At 38.3% G+C, this 22465-nt stretch overlaps 1 protein-coding gene across 1 annotated transcript in view; it reads right to left on the bottom strand.

The window, feature by feature from the left end:
• Window positions 1–818: 818 nt before the first annotated feature.
• Window positions 819–22465, bottom strand: part of ola1 (Obg like ATPase 1) — a 165881-nt gene continuing 144234 nt past the window's right edge. Inside the window, exons 10-11 of the mRNA XM_033023932.1 lie at window positions 14357–14479; window positions 819–2073 (exon numbers count right to left, since the gene is read on the bottom strand). Coding sequence (XP_032879823.1) covers window positions 1972–2073; window positions 14357–14479 — 225 coding nt within the window. The 3' untranslated portion in view covers window positions 819–1971. The remainder of the gene's footprint in view (window positions 2074–14356; window positions 14480–22465) is intronic.

Raw genomic sequence — 22465 nt, 5'->3', positions numbered from 1 at the left:
TGCTGCCACTGTGCCACCCATAAATCTTGGGTATATGCTCCACACTATCTTTCTTTTAATTACTATTACATCCACAAGGTGATCAGTGGCATGAGGGATAGACTCATGCTTTATTTTTTATATTGTTCATCTTATTATCCTTTTCTTCACCTATCCCAGTCCTTCCTAAAACCTCCTAAGCCCTCACATTTAATCTGTCAACATGCATACCCATTCGGCATTGGTCTGATTTTGCTGCATATATTGATTAAATTTTAGTAATTCTTTTCTGAATGGTTATTTTCAGAGTAAAACGTGTAGACACCCTTTTCCAAAAATTATTTCCCAAACATATTTCCAATCACCTAAAATATATACAACTACAGCAACCGTATTTCTTCTTTTAAAACATTTAAAGTTCACATAAGAACAAGAGGGACTCCTTTATATTGAGAATGATATTCAGTAGCTGCTAACTTCTTTAAAGATGCCATATGTACTAGTTGACATTTAAATAGACATTCAATTCAGAACTCTATTGTTCTTGTAAACAAAAAAAATCGTATCCAGAACAGAAAATAAATTCAAATCTATCAGCAACCAGTTTCCAATATGTATCCTAGCCATATAAACTGCTAAGTACTATTCCGTTGCAAATTTCAACACATGATGGAACTGTATAGATCAATTGGCACCTGGAAGAAAAAATGATATATGAATGTGCCTCTGCCAGTATTAAATTTCCTCTCTGAGATTCCAACATTTTAATATGCTTTTTGACTTTTTCTTTTTAATAATTACTGGAAATTTATAGCATTAAAATTACAATGACCAATCCATTGTAAGTGAATTAATTTAATGAAGGACATGTAATAAATATTTCCACAAAGTTACAGGCCAGAATTAAACACCAACTTAAGTCAGTAAAATGCAATGTGCGAAATGTGTCTGGTGACAAGTGTATTATGATATTAGAAAAGAGCTTTAATCACCAACACAACGCATTAAAAAATGTCTAAAGGGGTTAACTGTAAAATAATAAAACCAAACCACTGAGGTGAATTTCAGAGTTGTACACAAAAATAACCAATATGCGAGAAAAATAAAAATTAATGCCTCTGCATTCCCCCTTCTAGATCATGAACTCCTATAACACAGACATGAAAGCACTTATCCTCACAACAAATGTCTATCTATTCATGCTTTCAGTAAATCATCGGCATCCTAATCTTTATCTTTTAATGAAAAGAACCATTTATGAAATATAATAAAAGCTGCCCCACACTGGCAGTTACTGTATCATACACGTCTTTAAATTCTGTAATCAGCAACCACCAGGTGCCATATCACATTTAACACACCACAGTCAGTCAATACAGACATCCCCAAACACACCAAGACTGTTTTTGTCAAATGTTTTATTGACTGTAAACATCTGGAGTACTGTAAAACATGCATTATCTGTAGATTCAGAAAGGAGCAAGTGGCATTGTCTTTTCTGTCAAGTGTGTCAGATTTGGCATCTAGTGATGGAGATTAATGAAGTATCATGAGAGTAATATGGTTCTTGAAATGTTCCAATTTAGAGTAGAGCTTTAATCTTAAATTAAAGCTGTCGACATTTAGTGAACCTACATTTTCATTGGAATAACATTATCTCATTCCAGAACAAACATCAGGAATACAATTAAAGGAATATCACTGCCCCCAGACAGGTTGGAATCATGATTTACAGCCATATATTTAAAAATAAGTAAATTCAATATAGTTCAGATGTTTCAGAACACAGTAAAATCCACATGTAAGACCATATAAGCAGAATCCTGTCAAAGATCCAATTTATTGTAACTGTTGCCAGATGCCAATCTATCCCCGACCACTTAATTAGTCAGAAACCATCTCATAAGTCCTTTTATTCACAAGTTTGGATATGTGCAATGTCTTGCCTATTATGTTCTACTGCTTATGACAGGAGGAAGTTGTACTTTAAATTCATTTCTTTTTTGATTGCTGTGGAGTATTGAATTTGAAAAAGATAATGTCTCCATCTTCAACAATATAATTTCTGCCTTGTTGTCTGTATTTTCCAGCGCTCTGCAAACAATTACAAGAATGGAAATGAATAAATAATCACAACTTGAAAGAGGTACAAAAATATTTTCAAAAACATGATTTAGTATCTTTTTTCCCTGAAAAATCCATGATTTACACATCTATTTATTATTATGTTTATCAGCTTTAAATTTATTCAGTTCTTATTCAACATTAAATTTTCTTTTTTTTCTGAATTAACTTCAGTAATAGAGCCTGAGATATATGACCTGATGATTTCTTCTTCCAATCGATTTTGATGATTGGTCTTGGAATCAAATTATCAACTGGAAAATATTAGTTTCTCTATTTGTGACCAGCCTATTCAAATAGTAAGCTCATACAAATACAAGCACATTCCAAGTGATCTTAGCTTGTATTTATTAACCCATTCTGCCCCAAACCTGATACACCACATTTGGGAAAACATTTATCATTTAATGTTTAGAATGGGAATAAAATCCACTGCATTTTTAATGATGTTTGCCTCTTACAGTTTCTTCTCTTGCAACAAACACTCATTTCACGGACAAAATCAATTGTGTGACACTTTTCAACACAATGATATTGGATGCCAGATGGGATTAATTTAACTTTATTCTGTCTCTCAGACAAGCCTAGCATCAGCCCAGATGCCAAGAATAATAATTCAAATCAAAATGGAGCAGCCAGTTTGAATCTTACCATTCTGATGCAGCATATCAGTGATACTCATTTCAAGTCAAGTGTGTTTTATTATTATAGGTCCCGAAACAGAACAATGAAATTCAAACGCAGCAGCACACCAGATATAACATAGTAGGTATGTTGCAAAGCCTACCTGAAGCGTCTTTGAAAATCTGCCGCTGCGTGTGTGCGCGATTTTGGCGCCGTTTAGAGGGGGCGGGTTTAAAACGCGATTTTCTCTAGGCTGTTCAAATCGAAGATGTTCAGCCTAGTTAATTATTAACGAAAAATCGCTGGAAGACCCCGTCGCAAAAGCTATTATTAGGTTTAAAGGCCTCGTATAATAGTTATAGTAGTTTAAAAATCAATCTCTAAACCCGCGACCGCCAGCAACCGCAGAGTCTCATAAAGCAGATAGCAGAAGTTAGGTTGTATATTTTTACATTAAAAAGGGCTTCTAAAGATCCCTTTATACAAAATTTAATATTGCGAGTAGCTCAATTTGGGCCCATTATATCGCGCAGTATTTTTCTGGGCATTTGGGGCACAAATCTACCGCAATGTGAACGTTCTAAACCAGCGCGTTCCACAGGGACCCACTGGAAAGCTGATTTAAATGGGCATTTATTTACAGCAATTGAACACTGAATTCCTTCCATTTGGTCTATAAATTAATGTAAATGAGATTTAAAAATCATGTTTTATTGTGAATTATTTGTGAATATTATTTGGACATTTAGGCTATTTAAAAATGTTAATAATTTATTAAGAAATGGATAGATGTTTAGATCTAGTAATTGAAGTCTGAAATTAGCTACAATTAGGTAACTAACTAATTATATGCTTTAATTTCAGGTCATCCAAGTAAGATTATTTTATATTTGTTTCAGAATGCTTCAATCTATGATAACTGAAAATTTCATTCAGTTCTCTTAATTTTTAAGAAAGTTAAGGGCTTTTGACTGTTCACGATCACAACTTTTTTGTTATGTCCATAGAAAATCAATAGGGAACAAGATGCTCATTTCCGAGTATGAAAATGGCCATAACTTTTTAAATACTTGAGATATGAAAGTGAATTAGGTGTCAAATTAAACTTATTTTTATGCTTTATCTGATGGGATAAATTACAGACTTGATTTTTAAAATCTCAAAATTTTGTAACATTGCTAAACATAGTACTCAGTAAACACCACAAACACAAAGACTTAAATATAAGAACAAACAATATAGTGCAAAGACAAAAGCAAAGCACCATGGCCCTAGTACTATCAAGGCAGTCCGTAGATTGGATTTTAGTTGGAGGTCGTAGTGTTCAATAGTCTGATGGTTGTTGGGACGAAGCTGCTTGTTGACGTGGATATTACAATTTTCAGACTCCAATACCATCTTCCTGAGGGCAGGAGGTGTGGGTCCTTGCTGATGCTGGCTGTGAGTTTGAGGCAGTGTCTCCTGTGGATTCCTTCAATGATGGGGAGGTCAATACCTGTGATGAACTGGGCAGTGTTCACCACTTTTTGTAATCTCCTTCGTTCCTGGGAGTTTGGGTTGCCAAACCAGGCCATGATATAACCAGTCAGTCACCTGTAGACGTTCAAGAGAGTATTCGTCGACATACTGAATCTCTTAACCTTGTAAAGAGGCAGCGGCTTTGGTGTGCTTTTTTTATAATTGCATCAACGTGCTCGGTCCAGGACAGATCTTCAGAGATATGCACGGCGAAGAACTTGAAGTTTTTGACTCTCTCCACCACCCTTTGATGAAGACAGGGTTGTGCATCCTCGACCTTCTTCTTCTAAAGTCAACAATCAGTTCCTTGGTTTTACTGACGTTGAAAGCAAGGTCGTTGTTCTGGCACCAATCAGTCAGATGATCAATCTCCTCCTATATTCTAACGTATCATTATCTGTAATTCATCCAACAACGGTGGTGTCGTCAGCGAATTTAAAGATGGAATTGGAACTGTGTCAAGCAACGCTGACATAGGTATAGAGTGACTAGAGTATCCTTCAGATAAGCCTAGCATCCGCCCAGATATGAAGACTAATAATGAAAATCAAAATGGAGAAGCCAGTTTGAATCCTACATATTTGTGATACTCGTCTCAGACTTCCTGTTAAAGTTAGATCATTTGGCGTTTAATATAGTAAGAATGGAAATTGAATGGTATTTGTATCATTTGCCAAGTAATCCAGTGATTTAGGAGTGGGCAGCATGGCGGCGCAGAGGTACAGTTGCTGCCTTACAGCACTTGCAGCGCCGGAAACCCGGGTTCGATCCCGACTACAAGTGGTGTCTGTAAGGAGTTTATACGTTCTCCCCGTGACCGCGTGGGTTTTCACCGAGATCTTCGGTTTCCTCCCACACTCCAAAGACGTATAGTTTGTAGGTTAATTGGCTTGGGTTTGTATACTTGGTGTAAGTGTAAATTGTCCCTAGTGTATGTAGGCTTGTGTTAATGTGCGGGGATCGCTGGTCGGTGCGGACTCAATGTTCCAAAGGGCCTGTATCCGCGCTGTATCTCTAAACTAAATTAAACTAAATAGATAATCCAGAAATACAAATTAAAGTGATGTTACTGCAGTTGGAGAAATTGTTTAGTAATTTAATTTTAGTGTATTAGAAATTTTTTAATTTTTGGGCAACTAATTGTGAGATGTAAAAACATCAGATTCACTATTTTTTGTCATACTGACAATGCTCTTGGCTTTTAAACACCCTCAGAAATAGCCGAATGTACAACTAAGATCAAAGACTATTGCAGGGTTACAGGATACCAGTTTTGATTTCTCCATCTCAGAGAGCTTCTCGGGATAAATCATGTCTTGTTTCTACTCTAGTTGTTTGGATTCTGAGGTGGCTGATGAGGCCAAATGGAATCAAAAGATGGTTGGCAGAATAGAGATATGGGTAGTTTGGGAAGTGGTAAATGTTTTCCATATTTTCATTAAGCTTAAGATTAATAAGCTTAAGAGACTCAAAATTCTCAATGTTATCCTAATTCCTCCTCCTTCATTTTCCAAGACAATTGGCTTGGGATTAAGCGAGTCCGTGAGGAAGTTTTGAAGAAAGTTTTTAGAATACCAATTGGTTCATTTAACCTCTTGGTAATTACTTACTATTACTGAACTTAATGCAGAATATCGGTTTTAGGAGTCAGGTGTCAGGCACGTGAAAGATCTTGGCTGTCCATCGGAGCCAACTGAATGTGATTAGAGCCTCGATGTTGAGCATGCTGGATGGGAGAGGAAACTGGCATTGGTAAATTTATGTTGTCAGAGGAATTGCAGGATTTTGCAAAGGTTGATTTGAATGGTGTAGAACACAAAGTGCGAGAGTAACTCAGTAGGTCAACAGCATCTCTGGAGGGCATGAATAGTCAACATTTTGGGTCCCAACTCCAGCACTTTGGTTTCTACTCAAGATTCCAGCATCTGCTGTTCCTTCTCCTCTTAGCCTTTGGACGGTACCTCTTCTGTGCTCCTTGAGACACGTTATGCCTCTGAAGCATACATGAGGTAAAGATCACTGTTACCTTGTAGACCATAAGTATTTTGAACCTCAAACACTATTCCCCAAATTACCCAAGTTTGAGCTGGTGCACTGCACCTATTCTCTCATGAACTTCAGGGAAGCCAATAAAACAAAATAATTGTAATCAGTTGCTAGCAACCTGAAAAAATGTTCAGTAAAATGGAATGTACAAACCATTAGATTTTATGTATAAATCTAAGGTTTGTTTTACAAACTCTGTTTGCTCATGATTCTTTTAAGCACAATTGTCTCCTCTTTGATATTTAAATTATAGGGACAGTAATGGCAACAAGTTAATTGTGCCTAACAAACAATAGACAATAGACAAAGGAGTAGGCCATTCGGCCCTTCGAACATAGTCTGTTCAAGTTAAATCTATAAAAGCATTAAATATTCACTAATTATTTTTAAATAAAGCATTATTACTCAAAGCAAAATAGATCTAAAGGACAACAACAATTTAAATAATTGTAAAGACAAAGCTATTTGAGTGTTGTTTATTAACATATCCTTTACGATGCATTATCTACACGTTCTCTATGTGTAATTAAAAGATCAATTGATCTTTGTTCAGGGGCCTATTTATTTTACCTTTGAACTGGAGAAAGAGTATTTAAAAAATGTAATGACAATTTGAGATCTTAAATATGTATTAAGCGAGATGATGTGAAACCAGTTCATTTGCACTTGAAAGCAGACATCTGGAAAGGCCAGCATTTCACAACCAGATACGACTGGTAATATTACAATACTACAAAGCCCTCACAGAGCCATTCAATGTAAAGTTAGCAGAATAATCAATGTGCTATTAGTAAAATGTATGGCTTACACAATATGCTTTCCGATAATAATTATTAGATTGGCTCAGAATCCTTTCTCCATACATATTTTTAATTCCTTCAGTTTCAAAAATAACTATGTTTCAAGCATATATTTCTTCCGTTTAAGTATTGCGATGCAATTTATTTTAAATTATTTACTCTTGCACCTTTTGAATTGGCAGTTTAGTAGAACATTCCAAAGTGTTAAGTAATGCAGAAAGTATCCAGAGATGAAGTAATTAAGAAAAGACTATGCTTTGTGATTAAGAACAAGAATGGGGCTGTTTTCAAAGAAGGAGGCAGCAAGCAAGGTGAACGAATGCTGCTGAGGATAATAATATAGGTTTCACAGCTGAATATGGAGTGAGGAGAAAGTGAGATGCCCACATAGTTTGAACTGATGACATGCACCAATACAAAGGTTAAATAATTTTTCAAAATTGAATAATTGCTACTACAATCCAAATGCACTTTTAACATTTAATTAATCACATGCTATCAGAACGCGAAGCTTCAAGTTCCTATGATTAAATATCACCAGTAACTTGGCTTGGACCAGCCATATCAAAGCAATGGCCAAGAGAACACATTAATACCTCTACTTCCTTAGAAGGCTCAGGAACTTTGGCATGCCCCCAACAACTCTCATCAACTTTTTCAGATGTGCTGTAAAGAGCATTTTATCGGGATGCATCGCAGTATGGTATGGGAACAGCTCCATCCATGACCTCAAGAAATCGCAGAGAAAGTGGACGCAGGTCAGACCATTACACAAACCAACCTCCCTTCCATTGACTCCATCTGCACTTCACACTGCCTCAGCGAGGCCACTACCATAATCAAGGATGAGTCTCATCCCGGTCACTCCCTCTTCCCCACTTTCACATCAGGCAAAAGGTACAGAAGTGTGAAAACTCATTCCTCCAGATTCTAAGACAGTTTCTTCTCAGCTGTTATCAAGCAACTGAACCATCCTACCAACAACGAGAGAGTAGTCCTGAGGTACTATCAACCTCATTGAAGACCCTTGGACTATCTTTAAGCTGATTTTACTGGACTTTATCTGGCACCAAACGTTATTCTCTTTATCATGCATCTCTACATTGTGTGTGGCTCGACTGTAATCATGTATAGTCTTTCCGCTGACTAGTTAGCACACAACAAAAAGCTTTTCACTGTATGTCAGTACACCTGATAATAAACTAAACTATTAAATTAAATTGATGATTGAAAGCCAGTGAAAAAAACAAATCATTTAGAAATTTCAACTTCATTCTGCATTGCAGTCTCAAGTGTGAAACATCCATTCCTACACTTTTTTTAAACTGCATTGCCACTCAGCAACGCGATCTAGCAACGGTACCAGTTTCAACAGATACATTTTTTCTGAGCTGTCTATATCTGGAGATCATCCAAATTGCTTTTTGTAATACGGTACCAAATGAGCAGAAATTTCCTCCAGCTAAATTTTCATTATCCATTTCCCAGGTATCTGAAACAGAACCAGATTTGATTCCAAGAGGAGATGCTAATAACACTTGTATATCACCACTTAGATTGCCAATTATCAGTTTCATAATGCAGTCTGACCATGTCCCACCTCAATTTATGACCTGCTATTAAAAAAACCCATTCTTTGTTCCTTTTAGATTTCACTATTCCATTGTAGTCCAGGCAAACCTCACTCATTCTGTAAATTTGAAGTCGTCCAAATTTATTTTTTCTGTGTCTTAACTCTTGCCAAATCTCACTCACTCATCACTAAGAGGGTCAAGGCTGTTTAATTGTCTTATGTATTGACAATGCAATTCTGCCCATCAAACCTGGTTACATACACTGGCTCTATTTAAGCAATAAGTTCATTATAAATTTTCCATCCTGTTTATCCCTATATCCGAAATTTATTTGATCCTCACAACCCTCAGATAGCTGTGTCCTCTAATTCGGGACTATTGCTTCTTCTCAAATGTGATATTTCACGTTTTGTTAAGGTCCTAAGCAATGGAAGTGTTTCCATAAAACTGTGTATTTTTAAGGTGGATGCTCTTTAAAATCTTTTGCATATGCATTCAGTCATTTGCACTAATACATTCTTGCATGGATCTGTGTTAAATTGGCTTGGTAACATTCCCAAGGTCTAAAACAAATTGTGTGAACGCTTAGGACTTGTAAATGTAACAGCTCTACATAATCCATCAATATGTTGTGTTGATTAGTTAATGATTGATTATAAATACCTCTATCAGACCATGTAACCTACTTTGTATCAAGGGGAACAATCCTTGTTTCTCCAATCCAGCCGCACAACTAAAATTATTAATCTCTGGAATTTGATAAATCTTGCTTTGATCTCTTTGCTAAAGTGTGGCAATCAGAATTGAAAACATTAGATATCTGAGAAGATGTGCATGCAAAGTCTCTTGAACTATTACAGATGCACTGCAGAAAATATCTGATGTATCTCAATCTGGTATGAACTGGTCTCATACTACTCTGCTCATATTCATGGTGCGTTGCATCAGGAAAACTGCAAGTATCGCCCTGTCCATTCCCTTCCCTCTCTCTTACCTCCCAGGAGAAAGTACAGTATCTGGAAAGCTTGGAAATCCAGACTCAAGAACAAATTCTTCCACACCGCTATCCGACTCCAACCAATTCATCATCTTTTTCATATCTCCTTCAGAGATGCTGCCACATACTCTTACTCTACCTTAATCAGTTACTCTGTTATTGTACTTTAATATTCTTTTGCACAACATGGATTTTGCACTAGTCTTGACAAGTTTTGCTATTTTGTACTCGTCATTGTATTTATCATTACTGTATGTACACTGTTTATTCTGTGAGCTTCATGGGAACAAATAATTTAATTTCACCCTGGAATATATTACAATAAACTAATCTAAACAAACTGACCTTTGACTTCTTGCCTTCAGTAGTGGTTGAGCCTGTATTTTATAAAGATCTATCATGACCTTCATGTTCATAATTATAATGCGCAGAATCTTGTCTGCTTTATCATGTTCAGAATTGTGCTCTCCAGTTTATATTGTCCCTTCTCATTCTTCATACCAAACAGACTATCCTACATTTCTCAGCACAAAGTTTTATTTGCCACCTGTCCACCCATTTTACCAACCAATCCTCAAGTTTATCAATATCTCATTTGGTGCTCACTCTGCCACCGGTTTTTTGATATAATTTAAAATAAATTGTGGCCTCTACACCCAAGTCCCAATCATTGAAATATATTGAGAACTGCAGGAGTCCTTGTTCCAATCCCTGGGAACACCACTGCGCCATTCCCTCCAGCCTGAAAAACAACCTTTCACTATTATGTTTTCTATTAATTAGCCATTTTTCTATCCATGCTTTTACAGCCCCTTTAATTCCAGAACCTACAATGATAAGTCTATTATGTGGCAGTTTATCGAATGTCATTTTGGAAGTCCTCGTTTACATAACACCCACATGACCCTCAATGTCCCTCTAGGATAGATACAAATGGACTTTAAGACATGCATTATAGCTTTCTCTAATCAATTTACACTTATCCAGGTGACTGATAATCCTGTCCCATTATTGTTTCCTGTACTTTACCCATGAGTTAAAATTGGCTGGTCTATAGTTACCAAAATTGTGTTAACATATTTTTGAATGAAGGTGAAACATTTGCTATTGTCACTCAACAAACATGTTGCAGAAATCTTGGATTATGCTTGTAGGTAAAGCCAAAGCTTTGTTTCATGTACTTTATTGTACAAATTTATTTCAAATTAAATCCTTTTATATCATCTCAAGACTAATTAAATTCAAGTAATTCCATTCATATTACTTCACCATTCACTGCAGCCAGATTCCATCTCCTACACCACAGACTTTTCATACCTCTGTATGCTCTCCTCTCCTGTCTTCAGTTAATCCCAGAAAAGGCTCTTGAATTCACCCATCAAGCCCCTAACTTTCTCTTCTTTAAAAAAAGTTAAGATTTATGTATGTGACCAAGCTTTCGTTTACTGAAACCTCCCTACCACTGAAGGGATCAACAGGAGAAGCTGCCTCAAAAAGGCAGCTAATATTTTCAAAGACCCACACCACCCTGGCCACACTCTTATCTCGCTGCTACCACTGGGTAGAAGGTGCAGGAGCCTGAGAACTGAGACCTCCAGGTTCAAGAATTGCTTTTCCCCCAGCCGCAATCAAGCTCTTGAATCATATTGTACAACCTGAAACACAACCCAACCTCAGCTACAATCTACTGTGGACTTTGTTTTGGTTGCATCATATTTATCTGCTTTAGCAACATTACGGCATGCTTACCTATAATTGAATATTTATTTATTGTATTATTAATTACTGTATATTTATTTGTTGTGTTATTGAATTAATAAGCATGTGAAATCTATAGCCAGTCAGAATTTAATTGTTCCATTTCTGGTAATATGACAATTACATGTGACAGGGGCGGCAGAGTGGTGCAGAGGTAGAGTTGCTACCTTACAGCACCGGAGACCCGGGTTCAATCATGACTACGGGTGCTGGCTGTACGAAGTTTGTACGTTCACCATGTGACAATGTGGCTTTTCTCCGGGAGTTCTGATATCTTACCACACTGTAAAGATTAACAGATTTGTAGGTTAATTGGCTTTGGTAAAATTGTAACTTGTAAATTGTCCCTAGTGTGTAAGATAATGCCAGTGACCGCTGCTCGTTGCAGACCCGGTTGGCCGAAGGGCCTGTGTCCGTGCTGAATCTCTAAAGTCTAAATACTCAACTCATTTTATTTGGCTCAATAAATAATTTCGTCACGGTACCAGCATGAAGTGCCTTTGGAATATTTCAATGTTAAACATGCTACCCATAAAGGCTTCAGCAGTGGGTTGATATGGAAGCCTCGCCTCAACCCCGAGTCAAATGGCCAGATGTTCACCTTCCATTCTAGAGACTTTCACATAAAAATTACGATTGACTCTCCAGTGAACTTGCCCAAAATGAGTCATACTTACCCAACCATGCATCAGGACCACACCTTTAGCTTTTTATTATTTTTATTGGCTCCTGGTTTGGGGTCATTTTGGGATTTTTAAATATCTCTTTCTCTTTTCATGGCATCTTCCCCGCCCATTTACCTCCAATATCTCCCTGCTTCTCCTATTCATTCTTCATTTTGAATCTTGCCACTATCAGCAGATGTGTCTTGGTTGCAAAGCCATTGTTTCTGGAATGTGCTTCCCAAGCTTTAACCTCTCGAAGCCTGAACGTCTACTTACCTCAGTTCCCCCTCTCTTACTTTACGTTGAGAGTTTCAAATCTATGAAATTCTCTCCCTCTGAGGCCTGTGGATGCCAAGTCTCTGTCTACTCTTAAGACTGAGATTGATAACTTTTTGGAATAAGAGTTGGTGGACGAGATACAGGAACAGTCAAATTAATTGAATGGTGGATCAGGGTAAATGTCACATTGAGTACTCCTGCTCTATTTATTAAATATTCCTGTTTTTAAATGAAGCAGATCATTTCAGCAATGCAATTATAATGCTTCAAATATAATAATTATATTAGTGTTTTACCCATAGTTCTACAAACCACAGAATACTAGATTTCTTATCTGCAGCTTTTAATGCAATTACTAGCACAATAACAACCTTGAATTTTGAAACAAGGAAGAAATTTTAATCCTAATAACTCAGGCACGATCTTATTGAAGAGTGAAGGAGGCTAGAGGGGCATAACATTCTACTCCTCTTATTTAAGTTATAGCGCAAGGCCAAAAAGTGAATTTGGAAAACATTTCTTTGTGTTTTTATATAAAGTTTAAAGCTCTACACCTAACTGCCAAATAAGAATAACGCATATTCAGGTACAAATTAGTCCATGCCGTTATCGCTCAGGCTAACGTACAACCTCTTGTTTAAAGTGATAGATCTGTATAAATCTGTACAATCAGACACCTGGAGTTACAGGAACCACATTTGCATTTTGTGGATTAATTTTGGTAGAACCAAAATATATCAGAGATCATTATGGTACTAATTGTATATTAAATGGTGAACAATAAAATCTAGTTTTTTGAAACCACAACACAGAAAAAATTCAAATACTAAGACAACCAGAAAAAACAGTTCTAATCAAAGGAAATTTGACATAATGCTTTGTTTACAGATTTAATTCATGTACATTTTATGTAACAGTTGTCAATGTACATTTTTGCAAGGGGGTGTCTATTTAATTTTTTTTTTAACTTAGATTGAATATTCAATTTGTATACGAGTATATACATAACCAGAGTTAAAAGTAATAGTAAAAATTAATAGCAATAGTCATTTCTGTATCTTTGCACAATGATTATTACAATTAATGCAAGTAATATGTTTGAATCATTGGTGATTTAAAAAGTGAAAAATACTTAATATCCCCATGTCTGGAAAGTGCCATCTAGTGTTTAGAAAATAGATTAATTATCATTGTTTGAAGGAGTCGTAGTAGTTCTTTAATTTTTCAGAAACTGAGATTAAAAAGATCGGAACCGTGTCTAATATAAGGATACCTACCTTTTTCACCCACAAATACAACAGACATTTGCTGAGTCACTTAGATATTAATTGATTCATTTAAGACATAACTATATTTAAGATAATGGTATATTTTGGTTTGTGAACATTTATGGTGTGATGTGTTGCTCTGCAAGTCAGAAATATAACTTGATTCAAACGGATTTAAAAATGTTATGTTGTTACTCATGGAAAAAACAAAAATTTAAATAAGGCGATACTGACAAATTAGATTAATAGGAATGATTTAAAGTTTACATTTTTTAATCAGTGATATTAACTAAAACTTTCAAATGCTAAAATTTCAAATATGCTAAGTGTAGGCAAATAACTCAGTGCTGGCTTTTTCATGAAAATATCTGTTTTCATAGCTGATTTGTTTTAATGCAACATAAAATGTTTAAAGTATTTTATTTACAATACAATTTTAAAGTTTTGTTTTTCAATTTACACTTTTTGTATTGAATCCAAAAAACAGTATCTGTATTTCTGCTCAGATTTTCAAATATAATATCTGTGCTTTTAAGCTGCCATTCATTCTCTAATGCTCATGTAATTTAGAACAGATCCAGGATAATTCTTTCCCCAGTGTAAATCCACAATACATTTGTATTAACAGCCATTCTGAAACTGAATGTGACTGCCACAGTTGCTTATCGCTAGAGACTTCTCTTAATTCAAAGAAATGTCTAAAAACCTGCAAAGGTACTCTCACCTTGACAGCATTTTCACAGCCTTCTGCTTTAAAATCTTCAAATTTCATTACTTCGGCCATAATGAAGCCCTTCTCGAAATCTGTGTGGATCTTGCCAGCAGCCTGAGGAGCCTTCGTCCCTTTCTGTCAGTAGAAGACCAAAGGAAAATTAATTGTTTTTAGGAAGATGGATTACAGGAGAGATGCCTGTCTCTTTGATACAAAATCAGGTTTCACAGAAACTTTGCTTCATATCACTTGACATGTCACATATACAATCAGCCTTATCCTGATATTGGATACCCATTTAGCAAACCAGGGATAAAGTGTCCTCTGTTATCAATGCAAAACAGCAATTTTTGATACAGATTTTGAAGGTGGTATTGATTTTAGATGAAGTAATCTTGTCACCGTGAACCAAGCTACATCTCTTCTCATTTAAGGTGTCTGAGGCAATGTTTTGGTTACATGATCTGAAACTGTAATTGGATTTATTGACCCAAAAAGGGTACAAACTGCATTTTCAAAAACATTAGACAGGCTTAGTTTACGACATTTTCAGTTCATATTTATACCAGGACTCTTCAACAGAAATCAAATGTTTTCCTGTCTCAAAACTCCTGATTTGGATCTTTAGGAATTACTGATAGAAAAGGGAAAAATATGAACCTGTTGACTTGTCATCAAATAACTGTATTAAAATAAACTACAAAATGCAAATATTGTTTAAGCATTATCTAAAATATTTGCAATACAACCAAAAGTTTGCTACATATTGGCAAAATGGAGGAAAATAAGGTATTGATTCAATTTTAACCTTGTTTATCAGATATTTAATCTGAAATGATTAATGACAGTTTACTCTGTAATTAACTACATTCGGCGATTGGTACCAAGTTCTGAAAACTGTGTTACAAGGTCACATCCAGGACAGAAAAATGCTCAAAATATCTGGCGCTCTCTTGATAACCATGCAATAATAATAATAGTGCCATCTCAGTGATACTCAAACATAACCATCATAAATCAGAGTTAAGGTTTAAATTGGACCATAGGAATATTATATAATATAACTGTCCAAATGCTATTTTAGGTGGTGTTGATAATATCTAAAGCATCATGCACAGAACCTGAGATACCATAACAATCTGAAAGGTACTTGATGCACAGATTACATTATCTGGCATAACAACATACAGTTTTCATAACAAAATGTATCAAGTTTTTATATAGCTACTCAGTGAAGCTCACCTGACTAAATAACAAACATTCAAAATTACTAATGGAGAGTACACAACTACAATTGCATCAATAATTATCAATGCAAAATAAATTATCCATTCCCTCCATCTATTTTTACAGCATGGTAGTTTAATTACGTGCAGTTCTTGCTTCAAATCAAATGCTGCTGAATCATTCTCTATCCTCCCTCATGCTACACTGCAAGATAACTTGCCCTAAACTTGCACAAAGTCCTATTCACACATCACATCTATCCTTGCTAACCTACATTACCTCATGATCAGCAATAATACAAATTGAAAATTTCCTCAATAGGTGTCGAGGTTATGGAGAGAAGGCAGGAGAATGGGCTTAGGAGGGAGAGATAGATCAGTCATGATTGAATGGCGGAGTAGACTTGATGGGGCGAATGGCCTTAAGGGCCTGTTCCACTTAGGCGATTTTTTCAGCGACTACCGGTGACTGTCAGTCGTAGCAGGTCGTCGAAAAAGCGGCGACTGGACCGCCCCACAACAACCTACCACCTAATCGACGTCACGCTACGGCAAGCTACCGACAACCGGCGATCCATTAGGACATTCACCTACGACAACCTACGACCACATAGGGGACAACCTATGACAACCTGTCAACCTAAGTCCACCCGCGACAAGCTACGACAAGCAACGACCCTGTCGGTGACAATTGAAGACAACTGAACACAATTCGGTCGCCAGTACCTGTCGCCGGTTGACGTAGGTAGTCGCCAATGTAATTCACCGAAGTCAGCACCCAGCAACAACCAACTTCACCTGGCGACAACCTGCATCATCCTGGCAACAACCTACGACAGGACAAGACAAGCTACATGGAGCCCACAGTCGCCGAAAAGTTTTGAACATTTCAAAATCCAGCAAGTCAAGTCAAGTTTATTCGTCACATACACATACGAGATGTGCAGTGAAATGAAAGTGGCAATGCTCGCGGACTTTGTGCAAAAAGACAAACAAACAAACAACCAAACAGAATTGAACAGAATCACATATTCTTTTACATATTAAATATTGTGGGCGGAAGGAAAAAGGGGAAAGAACAGCAATTTAAAAAAAAAAACAGTAGAGTGGTATAGTAAAGTTGGTCCCTGGTGAGATAGAAGTTTACAGTCCTAATGGCCTCTGGGAAGAAACTCCTTCTCATCCTCTCCGTTCTCACAGCATGGCAACGGAGGCGTTTGTCTGAACGTAGCAGCTGGAACAGTCCGTTGCAGGGGTGGAAGGGGTCTCCCATGATCTTATTGGCTCTGGAGTTGCACCTCCTGATGTATAGTTCCTGCAGAGGGGCGAGTGAAGTTCCCATAGTGCGTTCGGCCGAACGCACTACTCTCTGCAGAGCCTTCTTGTCCTGGGCAGAGCAATTCCCAAACCAGATTGTAATATTTCCGGACAAAATGCTTTCCACCGCCGCTGAGTAGAAGCACTGGAGGATCCTCGGAGACACTCTGAATTTCCTCAATTGCCTGAGGTGGTAAAGGCGCTGCCTTGCCTTACTCAGCCTGTGATGACCATGTCATATCCTCAGATGTGGACTCCCAGGTATTTTAAACAGCTCACCCTATCCACAGTATCCCCATTTATCCTCAATGGTGTGTACGTCCTCGGATGATGTGCCCTCCTAAAGTCCATGATCAACTCCTTAGTTTTTTTGATGTTCATGAGGAGGCTGTCGTCCTGACACCAGAGTGCCAGATCAGCCACCTCCTCCCGGTAGGCCTTCTCATCGTTGTCTGAGATCAGGCCCAACACCACAGTGTCATCAGCAAACTTGATTATAGAGTTGGAGCTGAATCTAGCCAGTCATGTGTGTACAGGGAGTACAATAGGGGGCTGAGGACGCAACCCTGGGGGGATCCTGTGCTCAGGGTGAGGGACTTCGATGTATTCCCTCCCATCTTGACTACCTGGGGCCTGGCGGTGAGAAAGTCCAGGGTCCAGGCACACAGGGGGGTGATGAGCCCTAATTCCAGTAGCTTCTCGGCCAGTCTGGTGGGGACTATCGTGTTGAAGGCTGAACTGAAGTCTATGAACAGCATCCTCACGTAGCCCCCCTTCTGGCTGTCAAGATGAGAGAGAGCGGTGTGCAAAACCTGGGAGGCTGCATCGTCCGTGGATCTGTTCGGACGGTATGCGAATTGTAACGGGAGGGAGGAAGGCGCAGTGACCAGAAAAACGTTAGTCGTCTGTAGTTGCCGAAAAAATCGCATAAGTGGGACAGGCCCTTAAGTCTACCTAATTTTCAAGAACATATCTTTGTAGTCCCAAATGCTACCGAGGTATATTGTTCAAGGGTAGATTACTGGATCATTAATCTAAGGAACTGGCCTGATGATTTTAAGTCACATCATAACAGGAATAGTGATTCAGAATTGTCAAACAAAAATTCACAAATACCTTTCAGGGATGGAAATACATTAATTGAAAAGGTACGAAGGAGGACATTCTGATAATTGTGGTTGTGCTGGTCAGAGAAGACCTATCCAATCTAACCCCACCTTCCAACACCTGGTCTTTGGCCCTGCCAGTTACAGCTCTTTAAGTACATATCCAAGTATTTTTAAAATGTGATGAAAGGTTCCATCTCTACTACCTACTGCGTTAAGTAATTTTTCCTCAATTCTCCTCTAATCCTTCCAATTATTTTTGTCTTCTCTGCAAAGGGAAATGGATCCTTTCTGCTTCCTCTACAGTGCATTCAGAAGGTATTCAGACCTCTTCACTTTTTCCATTTTGTTACGTTACAGCCTTATTTTAAAATGGATAAAAATCATTTTTTAATTATCAATCCACACACAATACCCCAGAATGAAGATGCGAAAAAAGGTGTTTAGAAATTTTTGCAAAGTAATTAAAAAAAACAAAAATTGAAATATGACATTTACATAAGTATTCAGATCCTTTGCTAAGACTCAAAATTGAGCTTAGGTTCATCCAGTTTCCATTGATTATCCTTGAGATGTTCCTACAACTTGATTGGAGTCCACTAATGGTGAATTAAATTGATTGGACATGATTTGGAAAGGCACACATCTGTCTATATAAGGTCCCACAGTTGACAGTGCATGTCAGTGATCAAGCCATGAAGACGAGGGAATTGTCCGTAGACATCTGAGACAGGATTGTGTCGAGACACAGATCTGGGGAAGGGTATGAAACAATTTCTGCAGCATTGCAGGTCCCGAAGAGCACAGTGGCCTCCGTCATTCTAAAATGGAAGAATTTGGAAGCACCAGGACTCTTCATAGAGCTGGCCGCCCAGCCAAACTGAGCAATCTGGGGAGAAGGGCCTTGGTCAGGGAGGTGACCGAAAACCCGATGGTCACTCTGACAGAGCTCCAGAGTTTCTCTGTGGAGATGGGAGAACCTTCCAGAAGGACAACTACATCTGCAGCACTCCACCACAAGCCTTTATGGTAGAGTGGCCAGACGGAAGCCACTTCTCAGTAAAAGGCACATGACAGCTCGCTTGGAGTTTGCCAAAGGGCACCTTAAGGACTCTCAGACCATGAGAAACAAGATTCTCTGGTCTGATGAAACCAAGATTGAACTCTTTGGCCTGAATGCCAAGCGTCACGTCTGGAGGAAACCAGGCACTGCTCATCACCTGGCCAATACCATACCTACGGTGAAGCATGGTGGTGGCAGCATCATGCTGTGGGGATGTTTTTCAGTGGCAGGAACTGGGAGGCTAGTCAGGATCTCGGGAAAGATGAACGGAGCAAAGTACAGAGAGATCCTTGATGAAAACCTGCTCCATAGCGTTCTGGACCTCAGACTGGGGCGGAGGTTTACCTTCCAACAGGACAACGACCCTAAGCACACAGCCAAGACAACGCAGGAGTGGCTTTGTGACAACTCTGTGAATGTCCTTGAGTGGCCCAGCCAGTGCCCGGACTTGAACCCGATCGAACATCTCTGGAGGGACCTGAAAATGGCTGTGCATCGACGCTCCCCACCCAACCTGACAAAGCTTGAGAGGATCTGCAGAGAAGAATGGGAGAAATTACCCAAATACAGGTGTGCCAAGCTTCATACCCAAGAAGACTTGAGGCTGTAATCGCTGCCAAAGGTGCCTCAACAAAGGTCTGAATACTTATGTAAATGTGATATTTCAGTTATTTCTTTTTAATTACTTTGCAAAATTTTCTAAACACCTGTTTTCACTTTATTAAGGGGTATTGTGTGTAGATTGATGATTAAAAAAAAAGAATTTAATCTATTTTAGAATAAGGCTGTAACGTAACAAAATGTGGAAAAAGTGAAGGGGTCTGAATACTTTCTGAATGCATTATATCTAAAGCACTCCCCTCCCCACCAATCCTTAATTTTATGCACCATTATTGTCTGTCTTCAGTTTCTCTGCTCCAAAGGACATAATGTTCGTTCATCCATTTTTTCCTCACAGCTACACTATTCCGGTTCTGGTAGTATGCTGAAATCCTTGCTGCAATGTTTCCAGTGCAATCTTATCATTCCTGTAATGATTCCAAGAACTGTACACATATTCACGTTGTGGTCTAACAAGTGTTGCCTACAGTTCTAACATAAATTCTCTGCTCCTGTATTGCATTGGCTCATAAAAAATCAACTCATACACCTTTTTTAACCATCTTGTAGTTTGCTGCATTCATTTTAATATTGCAGCTCAGTTCAACAGGCCTGGACAATAGAAGATTACCATAATGACTTTAAAGGCAAGTGAATTCCTCACAACATGCATAAATGATCTTTTTAAAATCATGGAAACAAAAATTATGGCACTCAGAATGTAATTTAAATTTCTCTTTCAGACTTTAAAATAAATGTTATAGTGCCATTATATCAGATTAAATTGCTAATTGTTAATACTTTTTTAAACTTCGGACTCCACTCCAAAACTAGTGTCGCAAAGCAAATACAAAATAAGTCTAAGGAATTCCTTTTCTTCCATTCGAAATATCATCTCTTCAGCAGTATTCCTTTGCATAGTAATTTAACTAATGAATTTCACCTTTAGGAAACTACACGCCATGTTAATATTTATGATTTTGTAATGTTGACTGAAGAATAAATTGTACCGTGCAATAAAAAAATACAATAATCATCACTTCTATACTCTCTTTCCCTTAGGCCGTCTCTCAGGATCAAGGACAACTTACTTCTTCTTTGTGTAGGAAGGAATTGCAGATGCTGGTTTAAACCGAAGATAGACACAAGTTGCAGGGGAAACTCAGCGGGACAGGCAGCATCTCTGGAGAGAAGGAATAGGTGACGTTTCAGGTCGAGACTCATCTTCACTCTAATTCCTGACCAGGGCTCTCACTTAACTTTTCTTTTCTGTTTCCAGCCGGGCAACCTAGGCAGCTTTTTAGGTTGCCAAATGACAGTTTAGGTGGTCATTTAAGATGGCTTGCATGACGCGTGCAATAATGTGCTCAGACGAAGTGTGTCGGAATTATGCTCAATGAAGCATTCACATATTATTTCTGCTTCAAATAAAGTCACAAACTAAACATATTCACCAATCAAGACATTATATATACCACAATGACATGCAGCAAAATTATAATACAGTATATACAATATCTCAACTCTTTTTACACGTTGCAATGAATGCAATTTCTATTATTTCTTTCCACTTCCAAACAAAAATGTGGTTGGATTATTCAGCGTATGATCAACCTCGGTGAGACAAAGCGCAGGCTTGGCGATCGCTTCGCACAACACCTCCACTCAGTTCGCAATAACCAACCTGATCTCCCGGTGGCTCAGCACTTCCAACTCCCCCTCCCATTCCGAATCCGACCTTTCTGTCCTTGGCCTCCTCCATGGCCAGTGTGAGGCCCACCGTAAATTGGAGGAGCAGCACCTCATATTTCGCTTGGGCAGTTTACACCCCAGCGGTATGAACATTGACTTCTCCAATTTCAGGTAGTCCCTGCTTTCTCCTCCCCTTCCCAGCTCTCCCTCAGCCCACTGTCTCCGCTTCTTCCTTTCTTCTTCTCGCCCCCCCCCCCCCCCCCAGTCTGAAGAAAGGTCTCGACCCGATACGTTGCCTATTTCCTTCGCTCCATAGATGCTGCCTCACCCGCTGAGTTTCTCCAGCATTTTTGTCTACTCATTCACACAAGTTCTGTTATCCCACTTTCCTCACCCACTCCCTACACATTAGGGGCAATTTTACAGAGACAAGTTACCCTACAAAGCCAATGCATCTTTGGGATGTGGGAGGAAACCCACACGCTTGCAGGGAGAATGTGCAAATTCAACACAGTCAGTGCCCGAGGACAGGATCGAACACAGATCTCTGGCCTGTGAGGCAGCAAGCCCACCAGCTGTGCCACTATAATTTTCCAACACAAAAAAATTATACGTTGATAACTTTGGTTACTAAAAAAAAAGAAACTATCCTTTTTCAGTATTAAATCTCTAAGTGACGTTATGTCCCCCTTTACAGCTACTGTATGTTTTAATTCAGTTCAAGACTATGGGGTAGTACATTGGCCATAAAGTTGCTGCCTTAAAGTGCCAGAGACCTGGAATTAATCCTGAATATGGGTGCTGTCTGTATGGAGTTTGCTCTTTTTCCCTTTGATCGCATGGGTTTTCTCCGGGTGCTCTTGTTTCCTTCCACATTCCAAGGGTGTGCAGGAACCTATTTCAGACCCAACCCAAAACTTAATATTTTCCTTTTGTCCAGAGATTCTGTCTGACCTGTTGAGTTACTCCAGCTTTTTGTGTCTATCTTCAGTTTAAACCAGCATCTGCAGTTCCTTCCTACACACACAATACTATATGATAGAACGTTATTAATCCCAGGAGGGAAATTGTGTATGTGTGTGTGTGGGTATATATATTATACACACACACACACACA

Source organism: Amblyraja radiata, chromosome 7 (genome assembly GCF_010909765.2).
Source record: "Amblyraja radiata isolate CabotCenter1 chromosome 7, sAmbRad1.1.pri, whole genome shotgun sequence".
NCBI lineage: Eukaryota > Metazoa > Chordata > Chondrichthyes > Rajiformes > Rajidae > Amblyraja > Amblyraja radiata.
This window is presented reverse-complemented; position numbering and strand designations above follow the sequence as displayed.